The sequence below is a fragment of the Dasypus novemcinctus genome, chromosome 5, assembly GCF_030445035.2.
Source record: "Dasypus novemcinctus isolate mDasNov1 chromosome 5, mDasNov1.1.hap2, whole genome shotgun sequence".
Taxonomy (NCBI): domain Eukaryota; kingdom Metazoa; phylum Chordata; class Mammalia; order Cingulata; family Dasypodidae; genus Dasypus; species Dasypus novemcinctus.
In genome coordinates, this window is record NC_080677.1 from 23,212,908 (window position 1) to 23,240,119 (window position 27,212).

At 35.4% G+C, this 27,212-nt stretch overlaps 1 protein-coding gene across 4 annotated transcripts in view; it reads right to left on the reverse strand.

Annotated features, from left to right (window-relative positions):
* The window catches only part of SEPTIN7 (septin 7), a 141,409-nt gene that overhangs the window by 11,279 nt on the left and 102,918 nt on the right, over positions 1–27,212 (reverse strand). For all 4 annotated transcript variants that reach the window (XM_071215090.1, XM_058296779.2, XM_071215091.1 and 1 more), the window contains 5 exons: positions 20,286–20,403; positions 18,169–18,261; positions 16,949–17,045; positions 11,768–11,819; positions 5,642–5,767 (listed from right to left, as the gene is read on the reverse strand). In XM_071215090.1, coding sequence (XP_071071191.1) covers positions 5,642–5,767; positions 11,768–11,819; positions 16,949–17,045; positions 18,169–18,261; positions 20,286–20,403 — 486 coding nt within the window. The remainder of the gene's footprint in view (positions 1–5,641; positions 5,768–11,767; positions 11,820–16,948; positions 17,046–18,168; positions 18,262–20,285; positions 20,404–27,212) is intronic.

Below are 27,212 nucleotides of genomic sequence, written 5' to 3' on the forward strand. Positions count from 1 at the left end.
AGAAATAAATAAATCTTAAAAAAATATATAAAGCATGATAAAAGGGAAAAAAAATATATATATATATATAACCTGAATAGCACAGTAAATCTCTGAAGATATAATTTAGCTCCTTCTAAGCCTATCTTTAGAGTTAGTTTCTGTAAGCCACAGGATGACACACCATTTCAAATGACCAATAACAGAATCACAGCATGGATCACAAGGCTGACCTAGTAAGGTTCTAACCATGGTTGTGTTACATGATCCACGTTTGAGTATAACAGAAGACAATCATATTTCATTTATGTGTGGTCTCTCCTGAATACTAAATTAAGTGTATTTACATACTTTTGCTCCAATGTTTGGTAGACCACCAAGTATAGCAGTTTTCATTCCAAATTTTCCAAAGGAATTTCATTTACATGGACTTAATAGAACAGTAAAAATTTCCAAAAAGTTTTGGAAATTGGGACGCAGATGTGGCTCAAGTGAATGGGCTTCATCTACCACATGGGAGGACCCAGTTTCCATCCCTGAGGTCTCTTGGTGAAGGACGGCCCATGTAACAAGCCAGGCCAGCCAGTGCAGTGAGCAATGCGGCAAGATGACGCAACAAAAAAAAGAGAGACAAGGGAAAGTCAAGATGAGATGCAACAGAAACCAGGAACTGGGATGGCACAAGCAACAGGGAACCTCTCTCCCACACTGGAGATCCCTGGGATTGTGTCTCGGTAAGGCCTAGAGGAGAAAATGAGAAGAGAAGACAAAAAGAAATAGACAGAAGATCACACAGCAAATGGGGGGAAGGGGGAGGGAGAAGAAAAAAAGGTTTTGGAAATAATAGAGCTGTCAACGTCTTATTCTGCCAAGTGAGAACATTAAAATCAAATAAAAACAAAACAAAACCCAACCACTACTGTCTTTTCATGAAAGGGCACAGTTGAATACATTTTGATTTTTTAAGCCAACTTTTGAAAATTAAAAAAAAAAAAAGTCCTTATTTCTGTTTAGATCAGTGAAAACTTTGTCATCTACCATGTACCAAAAGATGTACCTCTGGAAACCTGTATTTTTAGTCATTTATAGGAACTCAATTACTCAAAGTTTTCCCAAGAATATAGGATGGTGAAGGCCATAGGGAAGAGGAAAATAAATAACTAATTGTACCCCCAGAAAAACATGTACTTAAATCTAATCCATTCCTGTGGATGAAAACCCATTGTAAGTAGCATCTTTTGATGAGGGTACTTCAATTAATGTGACTCACCTCATTCAGGACAAGACTTAATCCTATTACTGGAGTCCTTTATAAAGGGAATGAAGAGAGAGAGAGGGAAAGAGTGGGAGAGAGAGAGAAAGCCTGAGAAGCAAGAAGCTGAAACTACCAAACCCAAAAGAGAAGGGAAAGACCAGCAGATGCTGCCCTGTGCCTTGCCAGTTCGCAAAGGAAGGTAGTAGAGAGAGGCCAAGGGTCGCTGGCAGCCTGTTTCCCGCAAGGAAGTATTGCCTTGAGGATGCCTTGATTTGAACATTTTCACAGCCTCAAAACTGTAAGCTAATAAATTCCCATTGTTCAAGCCGAACTGTTTCATAGTATTTGCTTTAAGCAGCCTAGGAAACGAAAACACTAACACATGGGAAAGAGCTAATAGTAAAGGTGTGTCCGAGTTTGGAGAAAGATTATCACTCACTAGCCCTAACTGGTGCCAATGATACACAATAGGTCAGAAAAGAGTTGCCAATCAAATGTGACATTTTAAATAAAGGGTACAAGTAAGACTGAGGGAGTAAGCAGCAGATAAAACTTTTAGAACAGGTTTAGCAAAAAAGGATAGCCCTCCCCTTCTCTGGGGATCATAGTCCTTTAAGAGATCTACAATCTGGATATGGCCATCTCTTATCCCATTTCCTTTATAATCCTTTGTTGAATCTTCTTTTTCTCTGGGACCTCACCTCTTTTTCTGTTTTGTCCAACCACCCTCCACCCTCCAAACAGGGGTAGGAAAGATACACTCTACTGGAGGATTCAAGAAGTACTTAAAGTAGATGCCTTGATATTTTCTTTGCCGGACACAGCTAATTCCTGAAGAGCTGCTAAGAATGTTACCCATTTCTCTAGACTCTGGACTTGAAACAAATTAGAGATCTGAGTCTCAATGCTCAGCTATTTTTTCAGATTTTAAACATATAGTCTAAATCTTGTTTCAAATCCTTCCAAATATAATTGCTCTGCAACCATTCACATAACAGAAAAGTATACTTTCAGACATAGAAACCAAATATTATTCTTTTTAATCCTGGTTCAGTATACTCTACACTCAAAACTGCCCCATAAAAGATAATATAAAATAACCAATGCTTAATATTAAAAAAAAATAGTTTACATTCTAAAACCAGTGTGATTAGCATTTAGTAGAGCATACACTGCCATACTAAGGCTAATTTAACTATAAATTTTGAAGACAGATATGTATGTATGTATGTATGTATGTGTGTATATATATATAAATATTGAATAGGGGCAATGAAAAAACATAGGTCCATCAGTAATCAGCAGATTAAGAAATGAGCTTATATCAATTTTATTTTTTTCCAAACACCCTGCAGATGGCCTACTTGCAGACAATAAGAAGTAAAAAAGAAAGTAATAAAATTACATAAAGGGCCAAAGAGATTTCTAGTTCAGTGGTTTTCAAACTGTGGTCTATATTTATACAAAGACTTCCAAGTTACCCATGCATGGTTAGTTTTTTAAGAGATCAATTTCCAGATCCTCAATTTCCCTAGGAAGTCTTGCCTAAATGATCTGCCTGAAAATGTCCAAGTTACAAATAGCCCTTCTCTTACTTTACAAAAGAAAGATGTATTTCTCCCTCTCCCTCATCCCTTAAACACAAAATGGCACTATCCCAGGGTGTGAAAACCTGCAGGGGACGAAAGGAACCATTACTAAGCCTGTTACTATTAAGAGCAAAGTGTGGGGTTAAGTATTAGAAATGTGGTGTTTGGAACCATGTTGGGATGCTCTGAGTTCAAATACACAGTAGGAATGAGGAGGTTGGAGTACTGCAATTTTTGTTTACTCTGCTTCCATTCCAGGCCTTCTGCAACCTCAGCCTCACCCCCCACTGCCCACACATTACCCAAGAATGGATTGCTCTGATGGAAAAGCCCCATGAGAGCAATACAAAGAGTACATCAGTAGGACAGACTAACCCATACTGGCTTTCTTCACATATTTAAACATTAGTAATTCTTTTCAGTTATTCATGCACATGTCCTTAGCTATAAAGAAAAACACCAAAAATTGCTAAGATGGAATTTTTAAAAAAATTTAAATGGAAAACTTCCTGGGATTGCTAATATTTTCAAGACACAAGATAAAAACCAATGGATAAAAGTTCAAATGACTTCTTTCAGATTTGATGTGTTATGTTAAAAAGTAGTGAAACCTAATTTATCATTTCATGTTAAATATTTATTTCAATTATAGCCACTTCCCAATTGGTTCAATCTTTAAAAATGTATATTTTTCAATTTCTTATTAACATAAAATTAAAGAGCTACTGGGATAATTTGCTTTTTTTAGTAGCATAAACTTCTCTTTATTTGCATAGGCAGTTTGGCTATGAATTCTCTCATTAAGAGATACATTTCTAATAGAATGCTACTTTTTTTTTGCCTATGCTATAGTTTAACACAAGTAACTTACACAGCAGAAAAATTTCTGTATCATGCAGAAAAAATTTTTCACTATACTGTGAGGTTTATTATTTTTCTCTGAATTACCATACCCTTATCCAACTGCAGGAATATCCAAAAAAGCACTAAGGTTAAATGCCTTACATTTGAAATAGAGAAACAAATAATTTCTCTTATCTAGGACATGAATGTTTTATTTAAAAAACAGACATTAAGTATATATATTTAATGAAAAATATGCCATGTTAGTACATTTTCCTTATATTATAAAACTATCAAGTGGCCTTAATTGTATGTTTTCCTATTAAACAATTTAAAAGTTCAAACCAAATAAAAAAGCATTTGAAGTGGATTCCTATGATGGGTCCTTATATTTTTCTGCTAAATATTAAAATTGTTCAATATACATTTTGCTAAAAATAAATTTTAAAAAGGACTGCCTTTTTCTCATGCACTAAACCTTATCTCAAATAGGAACTTTTGTTTTAAATATTTTTAAAAATTGTTGAAATATTAACCATATCACTTTTAAAAACAGTTGTAGTAAATTCCTAGAAGTCAGTGTTTTGCACACTGTACACCACTGATCTCGTGTATTAGAACCGCCCAAAGTGCTTCTTAGTAATGTACCCCCCGGGCCCATCCTACATCTGCTGAATCAGAATCTCTTGCCAAAGAGCCTAGAAATCTACCTTTATAATAAGTACTTCCAGGAAATCCTTGAAAACCAGAAAACCTAGGAATTAATAAAGTTCTTCAAGGAAGCATGATAATAGGATAAGAAGACAGTCAAAGTTTTAGAAGGTTAGGTGCTATATAGCCCAGACATCAATAGGCAGATATAGAAGAAAATAAATACAGATCTAAGTTTAAGGTCAGCTTTTAAAAAGAGCTGCTTCCAACTCTGACAGTGAATGTTAATACCTTATGTGCTTTCTTCTGGAATTTAGGGCCATGAGGTAGACATTAGCAAAAGAGAAACATGGAATGGCATTTTTCTATTCCTTTGTAAGGAATGCTTACCAGTATTTTTTAAACCTATAAAATACAGTATTGCTGTTTTGAGAACCTGTCTTTCTCATTATTTATACAGATGATTCTTCAGGATTATCCCTCCCACAACAGGTAACACCTAGCTACAAATTTGCACTGTTTGTTAAAATGGTTTTCATAATATTTACTAACAGTTCCAAATAAAAGGAAAAATAGGGCACAGATATAGTTACCAGCTAATTCACCAGCCTCATCATATGTCTCTCTTCCCTGCCCCATCTGAAGCTACGACAGCCTGAGACCCTAGCTTAGTAGGGCAGAGCTACACTTGGTAGTCACTTACACTACTCTAACAACCAACAGAAGAAATCCAAACTTCAGCTAATATGCATCCTGGAAATACACAAAAAGGAACAGAGACGTTAACCAGGACTACACTTATCTAAATATTCCTTTTGTTTGGTCCTGTTCCTTGTTTACATATAATGTTAGAGAAAACTGTTATCAATATTATTTATTAAAAAAAGATATAGTAAAAGACATAGCTCTATGTTTACTATTCTCCTTAAGGAGAATATGGGGTTTTCTTCCCTTAAAAAACAGAAACAAAAATAAAAAACTTACATGCTCTAAGTTGTAATACCTAAACAGCAGTTTTACTTCTAATTGGGGATCTATTAAATGCATGGTATACAGATTATAAAGACGATGGCAAATGACCAGAAAAGAATGCATGGCTCTTTCACGTAAGGAAGAAGACAATAAAACAACACTTCCTCTAACAAATAGTAGAATGTACAACTGCCAAAACAAAGCTCAACAATACAAATTTCTGCTGTAGACACAGACAGCATTATCCAGATTTTCTATTGAATAGCCAGAAGGAATTTGATAAAAATGGAACTTAATTATATACTACATAAATAATACTTTTCTGCAGGGAAAGAAATACATGCATACTTACTTAGTAAGCTGCCCTTTATTCTTGTTGTTATCAACTCCATTATAAGTCACAGCTGCCAGTTTTCTGCTCCTGTAGTTCTCATAGTGTACATTATTAGTAACATCTTTCAAGTCCTGCATGTGCGTTCTGTTATAAATAACATATCAAGAGTTTTCTTCTATTAAAAAAGTTTTGATGTAAATTTAAAACATTAGCAAAACAAAGTTTTCAGACTAACTTGACACCAATGAAACTTTAGGTTTCAAATGAGATTTTAAGAGCTATGAAGCCCTCTAAGGAGTTACTGAAGGAAGACCTTTCCAAAGAAGAGTATTTACTTTTAACAGTATATATTTAATTTTATTAGAGAAGGAAAAGGAGATTAGCTGCTTCTGAAGCTCATAAAACCTAAAAAGAAATTACTAGTATATAAATTTTTATTCATGTAATATCTAGGGACACTTCAGATCACAGATAAGTTGGATTCAAACTTGGGAATTTTAATTTAGAGTAAATTCCTGTTTATTCACATTGTCCAGCAAATGTACTTTAGTAAAATAAATTTTTGTTCACAGGTACAATTTATGTCATGTATAAAATCAATAAGGAGATAACAAACGATCAGGAACCTAATTTCATTATTCCTTAATAATTCAAGATGTTAAAGACACCCTGAACTGATCTATGGATATTCTTTACTAACACAGTATTCTTAGGTGGGTACGGTGCGCGGCAGCAGTCTATATTATTCAATTCTCCTTTTCTCTATCATTCATTCTATTGTGAACTTCCTCTATCTGCCATGTTCCATCTTTCACCTCTACCACTTTACCAAAACTCCATTCTAGGAGATAAAAAAAGGCATACTGTTTTTATCCTTTCCGATCTCCATAAAATGTTTACTATTACACAATCAGGCTTCTTAAAGTTCTCTCCCCACATTTCTATGCAATTCTGATAGCTTACACACCTTAGTCCTAAACTGGGGGTATTCCATAAGGCTCATCCCCCCTTATACTTTTCCTTGAGGAATTCACCCTCTCTTATGGCAACAGACTTCTTAGTAACAACAGTATAGAGTAAAGCTCTATTACTTTCCACTTCAGTCATGTGAGGCAGTTCCCTACCCCTAGCATATCCTGTGGTTGAGACTGAACAGTTCAGGCTAATTTGTCACTCTCCCCTATTTAAGAGTCCCCACCACCTTGGGAGACCCCTTCTCGCCTTGAAGCCAAGCCACTGTAACCCCCGACAAGTTTCTCCTTGATGGTCACTCTTTTTTTTTTTTTTCCTTTGGTAGCAGTATATGTTATAGGTGGCGTACGTTACCTTTTCAACTATATTGTAAGCTCCCTGTTAAAAAAATTTTTTTTGATAATAAGTTTTCTATATAGTTTCAGCAATTTATACTTTTTTCCATTTTTCAATAGCTGTCTTCTCTGCTTTTGCTTCCCTTTCCCATTTCTATACCTTCCATGCCCACACCCTGGAATTAATTGTATCAAGTTTTCTCTTTCCATTGTCTTCCTTGGTTTGCCTGCAGTAGCCAGTTCTCCTAATTAGTAAAATGATCCTCTTTGCACTTGGGTCTTTCTTGGAAGCAACCACTACTATATTCCTAACTTTCACCTGCAAAAGAATTTCAGTTTTTCACTTGGGTCTTAACAGGTATCTGGCATCTTGGTACTTGGTTCTTTAAGTATCTACTAAACATTCCAGGTGTGCTAATCTGGGATGAAAATGAGAGCCACTGAGTGCACGCTTTGAATGAACTGTACAAAGCATGGGACTGTATGCCACAGGGAATTCAGTGGTGGATGATGGACTGTGGTTAACACGACAAATATAAGAACATTTTCTCCTGAACAATAAGGAATATATAATACTAAAATAGGGTGTTGGTATTTGGGTGGATTGGGGGAAAAATAAACCAAATATAAGATATAGGCTATAGTTTACTAGTAATATTATGACACTCTTTCACAGTTTGTAGCAAATGCTTTATAACAATGTTAAGACGTTGGTGGTGGGAAAATGCATGGGACCCTTGTATGATAATATGCACGTTTGTTTTTTAAATTCACAAATTTTACTATACATTGTTTATGTATGTTTATGTATAAATTATACACTTCAATAAAATTTTATTTAAAAAAAAACCACTGCTATTTTCTTAAGGACATGAGTTACATTAAATATGTCTTTCTCCTCTTTACTCAAATTTAAAAGGAAAAATAAAAGTGTAATACTTTTCTTTTTAAAGCTGTTTTTAAATCTCTAAATATAAAAATTATACATGAAAAATTGTGATGAAAAGTTAAAGTAAAACCACCTAGCATAAGTGAATATTTTAGGAAAGAAAAAGAGAAGCAAATGTGCTATAGAGAATTTAACAAATGAATTATTTTTTTCCATCAAAATATATTTCAAACAGTTGAAGCCAATACCCTCACCCCAGTCACTGATAAGAATGTTAAACAGGACTAATCCCAAGCTTGCAAACAAATAATCAGTGATTGCATTTATCCTAATCCAAGATATCTATTTCAATGAATCCTTTCTTATTTGACCTACTCCATGATAATTATGTAATAATCCTTAATTACGATTAAGTATATGGGGTATTACATTGCCCCACATCCATTATATACCTTTGAAATTTTTTATTATTTTCAAACATGCATGAATGACTTGCTGCTTTGCTGTACTAAACCTCTCTGTAGGCCTGGTCAGTTTGCTCTGTAATGCTTTTAAACTAGTGAGTCCCACTTACCAGCTGCCAGGCTATGGACCTTCATACGTTCCAAGTCTAGCTTCTGGCTCAGTCTAGGCCTTCCCTTCTATAGTGTTTTGTGTATTTTGGCAATTATTGACTATTTATCTTAAAAATACACAATAGTTGTAGAATACTATTGAATATACCATAGAAAATTTAAAATTTAGGAAAAGAATAAAATTAGAGGGAAGGCAATGGTAATTGTTTAATATTTGTTAAACATTCTCTAAATATATATAGTGCATTAAGAGATACCATTATTAGTCCTTTTTTTAAATGTTTTTACAGTTTCCCCAACATGGTTTTAGTTGCTTTTACAATTTTTTATTTGTTTTATTTATTTATTTTTGCTTATTTTTTTTTTTTGCTTATGTTGCACTTAAGTTACATCATTGATATTGTTGCAAGAGCAAATTAAAATTGGATATGAAAATACTTTGACAATTATTTAAAGTGCCATATGAATAAAAAGTTTGAAATAGAAATTTTGTTTGAAGTTCACAGGAAATATACACCACCTTTAAAGAAAATTTGTAATGTGCCTTTCAAGGACATGCAAAAGAAGGTGACTAAAACCACCCTTCTAAGGGATAAGGAGAGAGGTTAGGAAAGAAGAGCTCTTGGGAGATCAGATGGAATGCTGATTAAGTATACCCTTAAGTTTGCGGATCACATTGGCAGGGTGTATATATCTATTAGTCCTCTTGAAGACACATCTTAAGAATGGTAGTGACAGGGAACAATTTATAACAGATCCTGAAGTGTTATATTCTCAAAATCCATACGACCATACTCTTGCTCTACTCCTGCTATGTGAACCTAGCAATCCCACTGTTGAATCAACCCAACTGTCTGCTTCCTACCAAAAACACTTAGTCACGAGCTTCTTAGTAAAAAGATCACCTTGTCAATCTCTTTGATTTCAAAATTCGATATTTTATATATATATACACACACACATATATATATATTTGTTTTTGTTTTTTGAGGTGCTGGGGCCAGGGATTGAACCTGGGACCTTGTATGTGGGAAGCTGGTGCTCAAACACTGAGCCACATCAGCTTCCCTGAGTTGTTTTTTCATTTGTTTCCGTGTTGGTGGTTTTTTTGTTTTTAGAAGGCACCGGGGACTGAACCCGGGACCTCCTATGTATGAAGTAAGCGCTCAACCACTTGAGCCACATCTGCTCCCCTATTTCTTGAGGTAGCAGTTTGACTCACTTAATTTCCCCCCTCATTTGTGAGAATGAATTTCCTGTCATTCCATGATTTAAAATCATCTTTTATATGTATGTTACTACCTCTATATACCTAAAGAGATTCCTGTTTATTGGAAAAGTGTGTAGTAATATGAAAATAAATAGCCCTCAGCTAAGATGGCCATCCAAAATTGGAAAACTGAAGGGAGTATATGTGGTGAGGGCCTGAAGAATCAAGATGAGAGAGAGAAGTGGGGGTATGATGTGAGGTGGGAAGAGGAAGGAATGTTTCTCAACATGAAAACACTGCAGTTCATTTTGGTCTCCTTTCTGTTCCTTACCCACTAATGTCTCTAGTTCTTTTTTTTTTTTTTGTTGTTGTTGTTTTATTGATTTTGTAAAAATATTACATTAAAAAAACAATATGAGGTCCCATTCAACCCCACCACCCCCACCCCACCACTCCCCCCCCAGCAACACTCACTCCCATCATCATGATACATCCATTGCATTTGTGGTAAGTACATCTCTGGGCATCTCTGCACCTCATGGTCAATGGTCCACATCATGGCCCATACTCTCCCATATTCCATCCAGTGGGCCCTGGGAGGATTTACAATGTCCGGTGATTGCCCCTGCAACACCATCCAGGGCAACTCTAAGTCCCAAAGGCGCCTCCACATCTCATCTCTTCCTGCCATTCCCCATACCCATATCAGCCACCATGTCCACTTTTCCCACTCCACTCCAATGACACCTTTTCTCTGTGGACCTTGGATTGGTTATGTCCGTGGCATCTCTATGTCAAGAGGAGGCTCAGATTCCACATGGATACTGGATGCAATCCTCCTGCTTTCAGTTGTAGGCCCTCTAGGCTCCATGGTGTGGTGGTTGTCCTTCTTCAACTTCATCTTGGCTGAGTGAGGTGAGTCCAATAAATCAGATTGTAGGAGCTGAAGTCTGTTGAGGCTCAGGGCCTGGCTATCATATTGTCAGTCCAGAGATTCAAATCCCCTAAATATATCTTAAACCCCAACACCAACTACAATTCCAGTAAAGTAGCGTGAAAGTCTTATGAAAAAGAGATTCCATCTGAGTGCAGTTTCATCACGCAGAAACACCAGCTCCAAAGAAGGGCCATCTGACATGACAGTGAACCCCATCTGCCATGACCATAGAGCCCGTGGGTCTCTTTAGCCCTCAAAGGAACCAATACCTGGGGTTGTATCTACTTTATCTGTCTCTTAGAATCTTCTCAATTGTGTATAAGGGCAATCCTTCTGACAGCCTCCAGACTCTTTTTTTAGAGACTCGTAGCCATATAAACTCATTTCTCCTTTCCATTTCCCCCTTACATTAGGTCAAACAGCATTTTAAAGTCATGTTATTATATGTAGACAGGGATATTCTGCTAGATCCGCATTGAACCTTCAATTCAAGGTCATTTTCCAGTTGCATCATCAGTTGGTACTTGATAGTGATCCCTCGGTGCCAGGGAGGCTCATCCCCGGGTGTCATGTCCCATGCTGGGGGGAAGGCATTGCATTTTCTAGTTCTTTTTTGACTTTTTCTTCATGATCTTCTCCCCACTGGTGCTTTTCTAATTCAAGTCCTGGTCTTCTAATCAGGAAAACCCCAATGTCTTGTTCTTTTAGCTTTCCTTCTCTTTTAAAAGCTGTGTAAGGTATAGTGTAGGAGTGACTTTTTTCTTGCCTGGGAGAAAGACTAGTTAGTTTTGTATGCTGTATGTATTCCCATAACTGAAAATGCGCCCCCAGGAGGTTATGTACCTTCTAACATTCAAGTCTAGTTTGGACTAAAAAATTAGCCTGCCCTTTTATAGTTTTCCAAGCTGTTCAGATTAAGTATGATAATGGCCTTTTCTTTTCCACTTTCCATACCTATTTCAATATTCAACCTCAGCACAAAGAATAATGATAAAGTAAAGAGACTAATTTTCCTATGTATCCTTAGCCACATGGTTTATTTGTATTTCTGCTGACTACTTTAAAAACCTGGAGAAAGAATCCAAACTGTCTCCATATGGTGCTTCCTTCACTGCTAGAGTGAAAATAATTTAAATTAGCTAAATTGATAGAAGGAAAAATTAAATTTTGTTCAACCCCTACTTTAGAGAAAAAAATATGCTATTTTCATAATTGCTCACACTTACCTTATCAACATATTTCTTAGAATTGTAAAATCACAATGTTCACCATTTTCAACTGTAAGAAAAAAATATGACCATACACATTATTTCCACTAAACTTGGTCTTTTCTAAAGAAATTTCATAGAAAATTGGGGGTATCAAAAAATAAGAGAATATACAAAGCAGCTTAATTTTGCATTAAGGTTTAATACTATAGCCCAGTACTCAATTTAAGGAGCCTAACAGTTAAGTGTACTATAACATTACTTAATTGTACTCTAATACTCAGTAACTTGGAACAATATTCTAAACAATGCAGGATTGTTAAAAATAAGACAAAGAACCAGTAAAATGGCGGCAGAGTAAGGTGCTCCTAGAGTCAGTTCCTGCTACAGGGCAGTTAGTAAACATCCAGAGCTCTCTGTAGCTAGTTGAAGCACGTGTTTGGGAGCTCCACGAGGCCAGAATCCTTCCATATCCTTGAAGGAATGGGAGGAGGAGGCTGCCCATCTGCAGAGAAGACTTTTAAGTAGAGCACTCCACACCACAGAGGCTGGTGCCCATCCTCCACTGGAGGTACAAGCTGCCTCGGGAGTTGTTCCGTGGCTGGAATTTAAAGTTCCACTTCCCAAAAACGGGGGAGGAAGAGGCAGTTGGGCACCAGTTTCAGCTATTGATAAGTAAATTCAGTGGGCTAAAGCATAATCCTGAGAAAAGCTAAAGTTTGAGCCCATCCAAGTCAGAAAGAGGCCGGTAGCCGCCATCTTAATTGTGCGCCTGGCACAAGGAGAAGCCAGTGGACTGAAAATCCCAGTGCTGGTGGGGAATGGCTTCTTTCCATCCAGATCAGACTGCAGCCTAGGCCCCAGTGCCACCTCCACCAGGGGGTAAGCTGTGGGGACCTGCACCAGCCTCTCCAAGAAATTACCGGCCAAGCCACAGAGGCCAGTGATTGTCCTACTCTGGCAACAGGAGCTGCCCCAGGAGCTGCAATTGGAAGCTCCATCTCCCAAAAACAGGGGAGGAAAAGACAGTTGGCTACAGATTTCAGCTACTGACTGGTAGACTTGGCTGTCTAAGATATAACCCTGGGAACAGATGGGGTTTGAATCAGCCCAAATTAGAAAGAGGCCGGTGGCCACTATTTTGACTCTACCCCCAGCCTGAGGGGAAGCCGGGTTGACCGAAAATCAGTGATGGTAGGAACCAGTTTCTTTCACCCAGTCCTATCTGGGCTTCTGCAGTCCTACCATAGGCTTCAGCCCCACCTCTGGCAGGGAGGAGGCTGGCGGGCCCTGCCCCAGCCTATCCAGGTAACTGCAGTTAACTTTGGCTGGCACAGATTGAAAACTGGAAGTCTACCAGGGCAACTGTGGTCATCTTGGACCCACACTGCATAGACTGCTCCCAACACCTGCAGCTTCATCCCCACCCCAGGCAGGGGAGAAAGGGTGTAGAAGCTTCATCATTCTCTCTGGGCAATTAAGGTCTAGGCCTGCATAACTTGGATTATTCCACACAACTGTGACTCTGTCCCTACTCCTGGCAAAGGAGAAAGTTGGAAGAAGCTTCACTGGTCCTTGGAGTAATGAGGACAGCTTGAGCCTCCACAACTTACAGCACCAACTACATACTTGGATCTTACTGCACAACCAGCAAGGGAGAAAGGGCAGGAAGCCCTTAACTAAAGAGAAAAACTGCACCCAGATTAAATACTCTAGTAAGACAGATGCCAAGACACCAACAAAAAATTACAATCCACACCAAGAAACAGGAAGCTATGGCCCAGTTAAAGGACTAAGATAAGCCTCTGGATGACAAAGGAGTTGAGACAACTAATCATAGATATTCAAACAAATCTCCTAAATAAATTCAATGAGATGGCTAAAGAGATTAAGGATATTAAGATGATACTAGATAAGCACAAAGAAGAATTTGAAAGCATACATAGAAAAATAGCAGATCTTATGGAAATGAAAGGTGCAATCAATGAAATTAAAAAATGCTGGAATCATAGCAGATTTGAGGAGGCAGAAGAAAGGATTGGTGAGCTTGAAGAAATGGCCTCTGAAAGTGAACATACAAAAGAACAGATGAAAAAAAAATGGAGAAAATTGAATAAGGTCTCAGGGAACTAAATGACAACAAAAGATGTACAAACATACATGTTCATGGGTGTCCCAGAAGGAGAAGAAAAGGGAAAAGGGGCAGAAGGAATATTTGAAGAAATAGTGGTTGAAAATTTCCCAACCCTATTGAAGGACATAGATATCCATGTCCAAGAACCACAAAAAAATCTGAACAGACCAACTCTGAGATAAATACTCATCAGAATGTCAAATGCCAAAGACAAAGAGAGAATTCTGAAAACAGCAAGAGAAAAGCAATGCATAACATATAAGGGATATCCAATTAGATTAAGTGCTGATTTCTCACCAGAAACCATGGAGGCAAGACGACAGTGGTCTGATATATTTAAGATACTACAAGAGAAAAACTTCCAACCAAGAATCTTATATCCAGCAAGACTGTCTTTCAAAAATGAGGGCGAAATTAGAATGTTCACAGATAAATAGAAAATGAGAGAATTTCTAAGCAAGTGGCCAGATTTTCAGGAAATACTAAAAGGTGTGCTAGAGCCTGAAAAGAAAAGATAGGAGAGAGGGGCCTGGAAGAGAGTCTAGAAATGAAGATTATATCAATAAAAGTAACAAAGTATCAAAAGAGTGGTGAAAATAAAATTATGACAGATTTAACCAATGATGTAAAGCACTTGTATTCAGAAAACTGCAACTCAATGTTAAAAGAAATCAAAATAGTCCTAAATAACTGAAGAACATTCCATGCTCATGGATTAGAATACTAAATATCCTTACAATGTCAATCTACTTAAATTGATAAATAGATTCAGTGCAATCCAGATAAAAATTCCACAAGCATGAAAGAAAAAATTGAAAACACGATCATCAAATTTATTTGGAAGGGTAAGGAGTCCTGAATAGCCAGAAACATTATAAAAAGGAAAAGCAAACCCTCATCTCCAGACTTTAAATTGTATTACCTAGCTGTAGAGGTTAAAAACAGCACAGTACTGGCCTAAATACAGACACAACAGATGAATGGAACCAAATTGATGGTTCAGAAACAGACCCTCACATGTACAGTCTAGTGATTTGTGACTAGCCTGTCAAACTCACACAAGCTCAGGCAGAACAATCCATTCCACAAATGGTGCTGAAAAAATTGGATATCCATAGCTGAAAGAAGGAAAGAGGACCCCTATCTCACACCTTGTCCAAAAATTAACTCAAAATGGATCAAAATCTTAAAAATAAAAGCAAGAACCATGAAACTTCTTGAAGAAATTGTAGGAAAATATCATCAAACCTGGTGGTAGGTGGTGGATTCTTAAAAGAGATGAGGAGGACTGAGATGGGCTACTGATGTTTACTGTATGTAGAAGTTTTAATTAGCTTTACTGTAAAAGTGTGGAAACTGATAGAGTGGATGGTAACACACAGGAACATCTAGTTTAGGATGGGGATGTGACTAAAAATGGTACTCTAGGTATGTAAATACCAAATGACAGAATGCTAGAGAATAATCTAGGAACTGAATAGCACAGTAAACCAAGAGGTGGATGAGTATTGTGATTGATGGTACAGATGCGAGAGTGTCCTTGGAGAGCTAGAGCAAATGTACATCACTACTGCAGGGTGTTGGGAATGTGGAAAAGAATGGGAAAAATACAGCTGGAGTGACCTATGGACTGTGGTTAGCAGTAATAATATAATATTCTTGCATCGATGCTAAAGATGTACTGTGCTGATAATGAGGCAGTATGGAAAATGTGAGCCAAATGTACACTATGGACATGGTAACAATCAGATATTATTATCTTATCTGTAGCAAACGTTCCACCACAGTGTGGTGTGTTGATGGGGGGGGGTGTTGTTTGGGAATTCTGCACATGTGCATGATTGTTTTATAAGTTTACAAGTTCTGTCATAAAAAATACATTTAAAAAAAAATAATAGGGTGGGATGGGGAAAAAATTCACCAAATGTAAGATAAGGACTATGATTAGCAGTAAGATTTTGACAATATTCTTTCATAATTTGTTACAAATGTCTCACAACAATGCAGGGTTTGGTGGAGGGTTGATGTATGGGATCCCTGTATGATGTTATGCATGTTTGCTTTGTAAGTTCACAACTTTTACTGTACACTTAATTGTTTATGTATGGTCATAGATAAATGATATAAAGACAATAATAATAGGGTTGGATGGGGGAAAAATACTTTGGTTAGTAGTAGTATTTTGACAATGCTCTGTAATCATTAGTTAAAAAGATTAACAACAATACAAGTCATTGTTGGTAGGGTGAGTTATGAGAGTCCTGTATGCTACATGTTTGTTTTGTAAGTTCACAACTATTATTATACACTTATTGTGTATGTATGTTTATATGTAAGTGATATACTTCAATAAATTTTTTTTAAAAAGATGAACAAATAGGTAAATAATCATGAATCAATCTTAGTTCTAAGTAACTATAATATAGAAGTGTAAATATTTAACCAACATAATAAATACAACTCTAGGAAAACACTCCTATTTCTAAACACTTCTATTTCTAAAATGACTTTTAAAGTTTAATGTTGTAACTAAGATGAAGTATTGGTGTTTAAAACTTTTTGCAAAACTAGTAAAGAGATTCTCTTAATAATGAAATATTTTTACTATAAAGATGTGAGCTTGTAAAAGTTCTCAATCATTCTTGAGAGTCCCAGACCAATCTAAGAATTGCATAAAAGTGATAAGCCTTCTCTCTCAAATTATTTTCAATATTAGGAAGTTCATTAGCTCTCCTGGAAGCAATCCTTAGACCCAGGCAAAGACCCCCTGCATTATAAGTATGTTCTCAGGCAGAAAACAGGAATATACTTAATGACTGGGTAGGAGAGAGATGATGATGACTGACTCTTAAAATAGTACAATTAGAGTTAAACACAAATTTACATGAGGTCTGAGAAACAGGAGTGTACTTAAGGAAATGAAACTAAATGAAAATGAAATCAGAACTATCATTGAAAATCTAGATTATGTCAATGCAGGATACATATTGTACTACTTAATATAAATACAAATTTTTGGCCTTATTTGTGAGAACTTACAGAAAGTCATTCAGTAAAAACCTTACCTTCAGCAACACCCCAAGGATACTGCCTTCCTCTGACCCTTTTGCCATTAACTTCAATGATAGTATTACTACCTACCACAGCAAGAGGTAAACGGTCCTATAAAACAAAGAATGCTTATTCAAATATATCTATGAAGTCCTCATAAATCTAAGAATAATGAATCTGTGAAATTCTCACATATTCAAGAATAATGAAGTTATATTACTTAACAGATTCAGATTACCACTCCCTCCCTGCCCTAAAATTACCCTGACAGGTTTTGCACTTGCTTTTATAAAGTCCATTCAAACACTATTTTGTAAATTGCCATTACATCATACTACCACCAAGGTAAACAATGAACCAAAATATATTTCCTTGAAAATCTAAGAAGACTAAGGCATATACTGATCAAATTATTTACAAAAAAGTCACTCCTTTTGGACACACAGGAAAAATAAGGGTAAAAAAATACATTAGTATTTAGAGGGAAAGAATTAAGCTTGTTGCTATTAGTTCACTGGTTCTGCCACTTGATGTGGAAAACAGCCCTAGTAGTACTTGGAAAAGAGAATATTACATTTACCGTACTCTAACATGGGAACTTCAGGTGCAGGGAATTGTATTTGTATACTAACCCCAAGCATGGCCTTCTGAAGTTCTTGTGGCTTCCAGAAATATGTTAGTAGCAATTTTTAAAAACCTCAGATTCCTCATTAGTCAGGAATAAGTATTCCATTATCCCAAGATAATTAGCTTATTTGCCTATATTATATCATTAATCAATATATTTTTAGGCTTAAGGTTTTTAGGAAATCACTGTAAATTATAATATAAAATTATATTGGTATAGATTTTTGGTTGATTTTTTAAGAAGCAGAGAGAAACTAAGTTTCATCTGGCTCTTAGAATTAAGATTAAACATAACAGTGCTTAAGGACTCCCCTCTCTTCTGATCTCTTTTTTTTGTGGGAGAAAAATAACAATGTGAAATCAGTAAATTTAAAAAACCATTTGGGGATAGGAATTGTGTTACTCATCTTTCTATTTCATACAATACCTTATTACATATAACAGTTACAAAGTTAATCTGGAAAGTTGAATTGTACACTAAATTATCTCCCTATTAATTTTGTAAGCCAACTACTTAAAACACGGATATTTTTGGCCTTTCCTATGAATATTACATATATTTTCAAGGACCCAGAACATTTTAGTATATGTATGGGAATGAACTTACCTTTATCTTTTTAACAAGCTTATTTTCTTCTTCATCATCTGTTTCTGGAAATTCATATATTTTAATTTTATGTTCTTGGATTTCTTTCATTATCTAAAATTGAAGAGGAAGCAAAAAGAACATCATACATAATTAGTACATTAGCCTTATTTTTATTATACTCTTCTTGATATGAGTCTTCAGCTATAGGTCCTTTAATGAATTTCAGTGCCACAAAACTGTAATCTAAAATCAAACTCCTATGTTGTTTTAAACTATAAAATTTATATATAAATACCCTTACCAAAATACAGTTATTGTGGAAGTATTCAAGTCATATAGTAATAATACCCAAAAAGTTCTAAAAATGATGTAAGATTATAAAAAAAGGAATTCCCCTAGTCGATTTCTACTACAGTGACTTAAGATTCTTTCCATAGATACAGCTCTCACCAGCTGTCTCATTCAGCTGATTCAATGGAGCATAAACACACAGATTTTAGTAGAATCTGACGATAAGTAATATCATGTGCAGCATTGCTCCAGGAGAAAAATCTGCACAGAGATCAGAAAATAACGCCACATGTACATGTGTATACACCCCTGATTAAGAACCATTATTTATAAGCATACTTAATAGAAAATTATATAACTAGAATGTGAGCAATTTGAAAAATAGAGATTATTGCTTATTCATCTTCTTTATTTCTATGCCCTGGTACAATTCTAAGTACACAGGAGCAACTGAATAAATATTTGTTGAAAGGAAAGATTAATCATTCAGAACAATTTGGTTTATGCTAATAGCTCATCAGAAGAAACAAGGTGAAGTAGATTAGAGAGTGAGTGGGCTTTGGTTTTATACTGCCTGTGGTTGAAACCTTGGTTCTTCCAATCACTAAATATGTGACCCCAGGCAAGGTACTTCTGTCTGAGTTTTCTCATCTGTAAAATAGGGATAATAATCTACTCTGTAGGTCACTGTTAGGCTTAAATGAATCAATACATATAAAAATACTTGGTACAATAAATGCTCAATAAGTGTTAGCTCTTCTGTCGTGTAAATAAAAAATATTTTATTTTTAAATAAATCAAGATAGCAGGTGACATGTATTGTGATGGTTAGAAATTGAAACGTATAAACAGCATACTACAAAACAAATTGGAATGAATAAATGGAAAATAAATGGAGAAACATATGTATGGTAAAATTATAGTAAAAATTTACTAAAACATTCTCAGAATTTATACAGATTTAACAATTTCAAAACAATTTTCAACATATTTTGTTTCTGTAACAGGTTTCCAGACATTCTAAAAGTCATAAAGAAAAAGTTGGAAGGAAAAAAAAAAGTATTTTGTTACCAAGGCGACTACAGATACAGGAAGAAATAATTCTAAGATCTCTGTTTTTAAGTATTATATAAAGTAGCTATGGTTTAAAAGATGTAACTCTGGCCTTAAATAACAAATAGATTACTGAAACAGGAGAGAGGTTTTAGAAATTGACTCTACATATCATAAAATATCTAACAAACCAAATGCAATAAAATAAGTTAAATGAGTCATTATTTAAATTAATTCTATTGACCTAACTGATTATTTGCGAAAAAAGTTAAAGTATGTAAATCCCATATAGTGCAGATAACTATGAGATGAATTAAATGCTTAAAATCCCAATACATTTTAAAAATGAAGTATACTCCTATTATGGAAATACAGTAATATAACTGGTGAGGAAATAAAAGAAATAAATTATAAGATGCGTAAGTTTATCATTTGTGTTCAAATTATGACTTTTATACAATGAAAACAAAACTAAAATAGAGAAAAAAAAAATACTTCTGAAAATGAGAGAGAACCGGATAACCATGAATGAAAGAAACAGAAATACATGCAGGCAATAATAGGTATTATTGTTCAAAAAGATAAATCATTTGAACAGGATGTTCAATCTATGCTAGTGGACAAGAGCTCTGAGGAGAAAACTAAAACAGGTTTATTTTTAAAAGTTATTTTTCAACAGCATAAATGATAAAGCTGCAAGAGAAATGGATTCCAATACATTAAACTTAAGATACTAAAAAACTGGAAATTATGTGAATGGTACAAGGAACCCAAGAGTTCAATATGCTCACCTGTTTTTTAAACTGTTGGCACTCCTCTGGTGTGAGTGTGTCTGCTTTGGCAATAAGTGGGATGATATTCACTTTTTCATGTAAACGTTTCATAAACTCAATATCCAATGGTTTAAGTCTGAAATACATAATATTTAATTTGATGAATTGTTCAATATGGGGGGAATATGCTCAATGTTAAATTAAATGCAAATAAACTATTTTACTTAGCTGAAACATTCACTCTGAAGATGTATTGGGCAAACAACAGTTAGGAAGAACAATACTTCAAGAAGCATTGGACTGGCTAAAAAGGCTTTGGTTCCTGCTTTTCAATACCCTGGACCATTATTAATTTTGGTCTTACAGAGGAAATGGAGAAACCAGAAAGGCTCCTAAAGGAATTTCCTAGAATAGCCTATATATTTATTACTCAAACTTTGTGACTATTTTGTTTTGTTTTTAAATGAAAAATGGTAGCCCTCTTTTAACATTACCTTCAGTTCTTTCTATCAACTATCATTCTCAGAGAAGATGCTCAAAAGACCATCTTCATCATCCCTTTTGCTCATTATAATCTGGCTGCTGCCTTCACTTTACTTGACTCTTTGCTTTCGAAAGAGTCACCAAATATCTTCTTTGCTGCTAAACTCATAAATACCATGGTACTTACCATTATTTTCTAGTTTGTCCATTATACAGCATCTGATATTACTCCTTCACAAGCTGTTCCGCCTTAGGGTACTTTACAGGGTCCTCTTTGTATGCAAGCACCGTAAGTGGAATATTCCTCAGATTTCTCAACTAGGCCCTCTTCTCTTATACATTTTGCATGACATCCACTATCAAGACTTAATTATCCACTGTGGGCCAATGACTCCCACATCTTCTTACTTATCCCTGATTCTGCTCTTGAGTGCCAGGATGGGTAAAGTTTAGCTCTTGAGTCAAACTACCCAGTGGATATATTACTTAGATATCCCAGGGACACCTCAAAATCTTTTGACCAAAAGCTCATCTGAACCTTCAAAATTTTCCTTCCCTCCTATGCTTTGTAAATGGCACTGCAATCTACCCAATTACTCTACCCTAACACCTGAGATTCTTCTTTATCTAATTTTCACTTCCAAAGATTCACCCCAAGACATGCTGGACAAAAAAAATACATTTATATATCTATTTCCATTACCATTACTTTAGTTCAGGCCACCAAGACCTTTTCATAGGGGACTACAAGAGTGTATCTGGATTCCCTCTAAATAATCCACACTGCAGCCAGAACAATCTTTTTAAAATCCAAATTTTAGTCAGTCCCTGACCAAAGACCTTAGTAAAGGCAAGGTAGTACAGCCTAAAAGACCATCAAGATGAGTCTTCCCAGCTGGCCTCATGTCTTAGCATTCCTGACCTACCCTTTGCTACCTCCTACTTCCAGTGATCCAGCCTTTATGAACTTCTCATAATTCCTGGAAAACACCATACTTTGACCTCTGCCCACAGGCTACTGCCTCTGCCCGTATAACCTCATTCCCACTCCCCTCCTACTTGGACTGCCTAATTTTTATTCATCCTTCAAGACCTTTTTTTACAATTCCCATCTCTTCTGGGAATCTTTCTCTAACCTAAGACTAGGTATCTTTCTAAGTGCTCAGCGCCCTTCATGGGCTTTATAGTAACTACCTACTTTTATTTATTTTTCCAATCTTCTTATAAGAAGATCCTCCAGAGTAAGGGCTTTATCTCATTCATTGATCTGCCCAATACCCAGCACAGTGTCTAACATTTGAGGAAGTGCCAAAATATTTGTTGACAGAGTAAGCTGCTGTGTTTTTCCTTATGTTTTTAAGCAGCTCTAAATAAAAACCAAACAAATTCCTCACATGCAGAATATATTATGGATTAAAAACTAATGTTCCAGGGGAGCAGTTGTAGCTCAGTGGTTGAGCGACTGCTTCCCATGTAAGAGGTCCTGGGTTCAACACCTGATACCTCCTATTAAAATACAAACAAACAAAAACAAACTAATATTCCAAAAAGAATCAGTAAAGATAAAGGAAATATTTTGCATAGATAGAAATACCATTCTAAAGTGACATCCCTTACATTAAAAAAAAAAAACAAGAAAAATGGAATAAAGGCCTAAGTTGCATTATATTTTGCTATAAGTTTTACTGACCAGTATTTTAAGATGAAGTAAAAGTCCCTGCTAAAGGTTCTCTTAGAGTTCTGCAGTTTTATATATAAAAGTTTGCTTCTTTTCATCAATCATTACATCCAACATAAAATACAGAAGCCATGGCCTGGTCTATTCCATCAATCTCAGATGTCTTTATTTTTAAGATTCCTTTTCCAGATTATAGTTATAATTAAAATTTAAATTACCAACACCTTAGTAAGCTTTTATGGTTGGCTTATACAAAAGATATGCCTACTTATACCAGTGACAGAAAAGCAGAGTTTGTTCATCTAAAATTTCAATCTTAAGAGCATTTAATATAAAATATTAAAGCCAAAATATAAGATTTCACACTTAAAAAACAATTCAATGAATACTTATTATAATTATCCCAACTTTTAAAGACATTTAAAACAAATATGGACATTTAAAAGTAACTATGACAAGGAAATTGAGGAAGCTAACTTCTTAAATATTAGGTTGGTGCAAGAGCAGTTGTGGTTTGCCTTGTTCAAATTTGCCATCTGATATTAGCATACATATTTAAATAAGTGTGGTTATGTTATATTTCATTTTAATGTGCATTTCTCGCTTTATGTTTTTTTTTGTTAATGACTTATTAGTTGATGTTTATTTTATATTATTTTAGACTATGGAAATAATGTTACATAAAAAGCAAATTCGAGCAATTTTCTTGAGTTCAAAATGGGTTGTAAAGCAGCAGAGACAATTCACAACATCAACAACCCATTGGCCCAGAACTGCTAACGAATAAACAGTGCAGTGGTAGTTTAAGAAGTTTTGCAAAGGAGATGAGAGCCTTGAAGATGAGAAGCGTAGTAGCCAGCCATTGGAAGTTAACAATGACCAACTGAGAGTAATCATCAAACTGATCCTCTTAACAGCAGCACAAGAAGCTGCCGAAGAACTCAACGTTGACCATTCTACAGTCATTCGTCATTAAAAACTCAGTAAGTGGGTGCCTCATGAGCCAACCAAAAATGTTAAAAATCATCCTCTTGAAGTATCATCTTCTCTTATTCTATGCTCAAACAACAAATCGTTTCTTAACCATATTGTGATGTGCAATGAAAAGTGGATTTTATACAACTGGTGATGACCAGCTCGTGGATGGACTGAGAAGAAGCTCCAAAACACTTCCCAAAGCCAAACTTGCACCAAAAAAAGGTCATGGTCACTGTTTGGTGGTCTGCTCCTGGTCTGATCCATTACAGCTTTCAGAATCCTGGCAAAACCATTACATCTGAGAAGTATGCTCAGCAAATCGATGGGATGCACCAAAAACTGCAGTGCCTACAGGCAGCATTCACTGGTCAACAGAAAGGGCCCAATTCTTCTCCATGACAATACCCAACCACCTATTGCACAACCAATGCTTCAAAAGTTGAAAAAATTGGGCTACAAAGTTTTGCCTCATCTGCCATACTCACCTCACCTCTTGTCAACCGACTACCAATTCTTCAAGCATCTTGACAACTTTTTGCAAGGAAAACACTTCCACAACCAGCAGATGCAGAAAATGCTTTCCAAGAGTTCATTAAATCCTGGAGCAAGATTTTTACGCTACAGGAATATGCAACTTATTTCTCGTTGGTACATGTATTGATTGTAATGGTTCCTATTTTGATTAATAAGGATGTGTTTGAACCTAGTTATAATGATTTAAAATCCATGGTCTAAAACCGCAACTCCTTTTGCACCAAGCTAAATACAAAATAACAGAGCATTTTGTCAGTAAAAAAAAAAAAGAGAAAAGGTCAAACCTTAAATAAAAAAAAAACTTGAAAAACCCTTTTGTCTTTTTAAATTAGTATTTAAATTTCAGAAACTACCAATGTCAACAGCAGAACACAGTTAAATCCGCATGTCGATTACTTTCTAGTTGGAATTTTTCCTATCCTTTTAGTTTTATACAAATTTATCTTTTCGTTGCAAATTTAGTTTAAAAATTTTTTCTAATTTAGTTGTTTTTAAACAATGAAAAGTCCATTATAGAAATTCTACAAGATAAACCCACATTATAGGAAAGTTTAACCTCAAAATCTATAGCAAAATATATATGATGACTACAGAATAAATGACAACTATATATATACATATACATACACAAAAATACATACATGTGTATGTACATCTAAGGGGAAAAATCTATACAAATTCAATAAATGACATTGATTTATTTTTTTAAGTTGCAATCAATACTTAAAAAGTAAAAGCTCCATATCCAAATTCAAGTTCCAAGTCAGTTTTTTTGAGAAAAATCCCAATTAACAACCACTGAACAAGGAAAACAAGCAAGAACTACTGAAATCATAAATCGAGTTTAGACAGACAAGATATAAAGACCCTGGGAGGTGGTTTGGGGGTGGAAAGATATAAAGGCCCTGATTCATCTATGAGATTGACTAAAATTTCACTCTGTGGTACCCTGGGGATTTGAAACTCTCTACATTAAATTCAGTATCGTATTCTTACATTTAATCCATAGTTGCACTTACCAATAGGTAAAATTCTGTTCCATTTCTAAAAATAGTAAATCTGAGAAGCTGTTCGAAAGCACATTTTTATGCACAGTAAATGAAACATCAAACTCCCATCCCTTGTGATAAACAAGAAATGGCCCAAAGCCACTACACATCATTTTAATCATACTGAAAATTTTTCTTAAAAAAAAAAAAAAAACAACAACTTGTTTCCCATGCAATTTTCCTTCAAGGAGATGGGAAGAATGTGATATTATGAGAATTACTGAAACTTGGAGAGAGTCCAAAAGATCTAAAATAACAAAACTGGTTATAAGCTGACTAATTTCTTTTGAATTCACTGCAGAAAAGATTTCATTCTTCGCTGTCTTCCAGGAAAAACCTCCAGCAAGTTAAACTAGAATGATAAAAAATATATATTTTCAGGGAGAAGCTACATGAGTACTCAAAAGTCTATACAGTGTGTTGTATTTCTTTAATAATTTCATTGATATAATTCATATAACATGCAAATCACACATTTAAAGTATACAATTCAGTGGTTTTCAGTATATTCACAAATATGTACAATCAACACCACTGCCAATATTAGAACATTTTCATCACCTCAAGAAGAAACGCTGTAAATATATCCTTTAGCTATCACCTTCCTACCCCTTAGCATCCCCCTCACTCCCACTCATGTATTTTCTATCTCTATATATTTCCCCATTCTGGACATTTCATATGAGTGGAATGGAAGCATTTAGTATGTAGTTTTGTGACTGGTTTCTCTCACTCAGCATAATGTTTCAGTTCATTCACATTGTAGCATATATTAGTACTTCCTTCTTTTTTATGGCTTAATAACAATCCATTGTTTGGATAAACCATAATTTGTTTATCCATTCGACTACTGACTATAGACACCTTGTTTATCCATTCAATTACTATGGACATAATGGATGCTTCTTCCTTTTGCCTATTATGAATAATGCTGCTATAAGTATTTGTATACAAGTTTTTGTGTGGACTTATGTTTTCATGTCTCTTGGGTATACATAGGAGTAGAATTGCTGGGTCTTATAATAACTCATATACTGTTTTCCAAAGTGGCTGGACCATTTTACAATCTCACCAGCAGTGTATGACAGTTCCACTTTTTCCACATCCTTGTCATACTTGTTACTGTCTGACAATTTTTCTAGCCATCTTTATGGCTAGAAAATCACTGTGATTTTTATTTACATTTCCCTGATGGCAAATGATATTGGGCATCTTCTCATGTGCTCACTGACCATTTCTATATCTTCCTTGGAGAAATGTCTACTCATAGCCTTTGCCCATTTTTTAATTGGGTTATCTGTCTTTTTATTATTGAATTGTAAGAGTTCTTTCTATATTCCTGACCAAATAAAACCTTAATGTATATTCTAGATACAAGTCCTTTATCAGATACATGATTTGCAAATGTTTTCTCCCATTCCACAAGTTGTCTTTTCACTTTCTCCATCTCCTTTGAATACAAATGGTTTTAATTTTGATGAAATCCAATTTATTTAATTTTTCTTTTGTTGCTTATGCTTTTGATGTCATATCTAAGAATGCTCTGGAAGGAGTGGATGTGGCTCAAGCAGTTGAGCGACTTCTTCCCACATGGGAGGTCCCAGATTTGGTTCCTGGTGCCTCTTAAAAACAACAACAAAAACAAACAACAACAAACAAACAAAAAAAAGCCAATTCAGGGGAGCCAATGTGGTTCAGTGGTTGAGTACTGGCTTCTCACATGTGAGGTCCCAGTTCAATCCCCGGGCCAGGTACCTCAAAAAAAAAAGAATGCTTTGCCATTCTTTTGGTAAAAGAATGAAGAAAAAATCCTCTGTTTTCTTCTAAGAGGTCACAGGTTTTGCTCCTGTATTTAAGTTCTCTGATCCATTTCGAGTTATTTTTTTATATGGTCTGATATAAGGGTCTAACTTTCTTTTCTATGTGGCTATCGAGTTGTCCCAGCACCATTTGCCGCAGACTGTTCTTTCTCCACTGAATGGTCTTGGCAGTCTCATTGAAAATCAGCTGACCATAGATGTATAAGTTTATTTCTAGATCTCTATTCTATTCCACTGATCTATGTCTATCCTTGTGCAAGTACCACATTGTCTTGACTACCACTGCTTTATAGTAAGTTTTGAATAAGTTTTGAAATAAGGTAATATGAATCCTCCCCTCCTACTTTCATTTGTGTTTTTCAGGATTGTTTTGGCTCTTTTGGGCCCCTTGAAATTCCATATG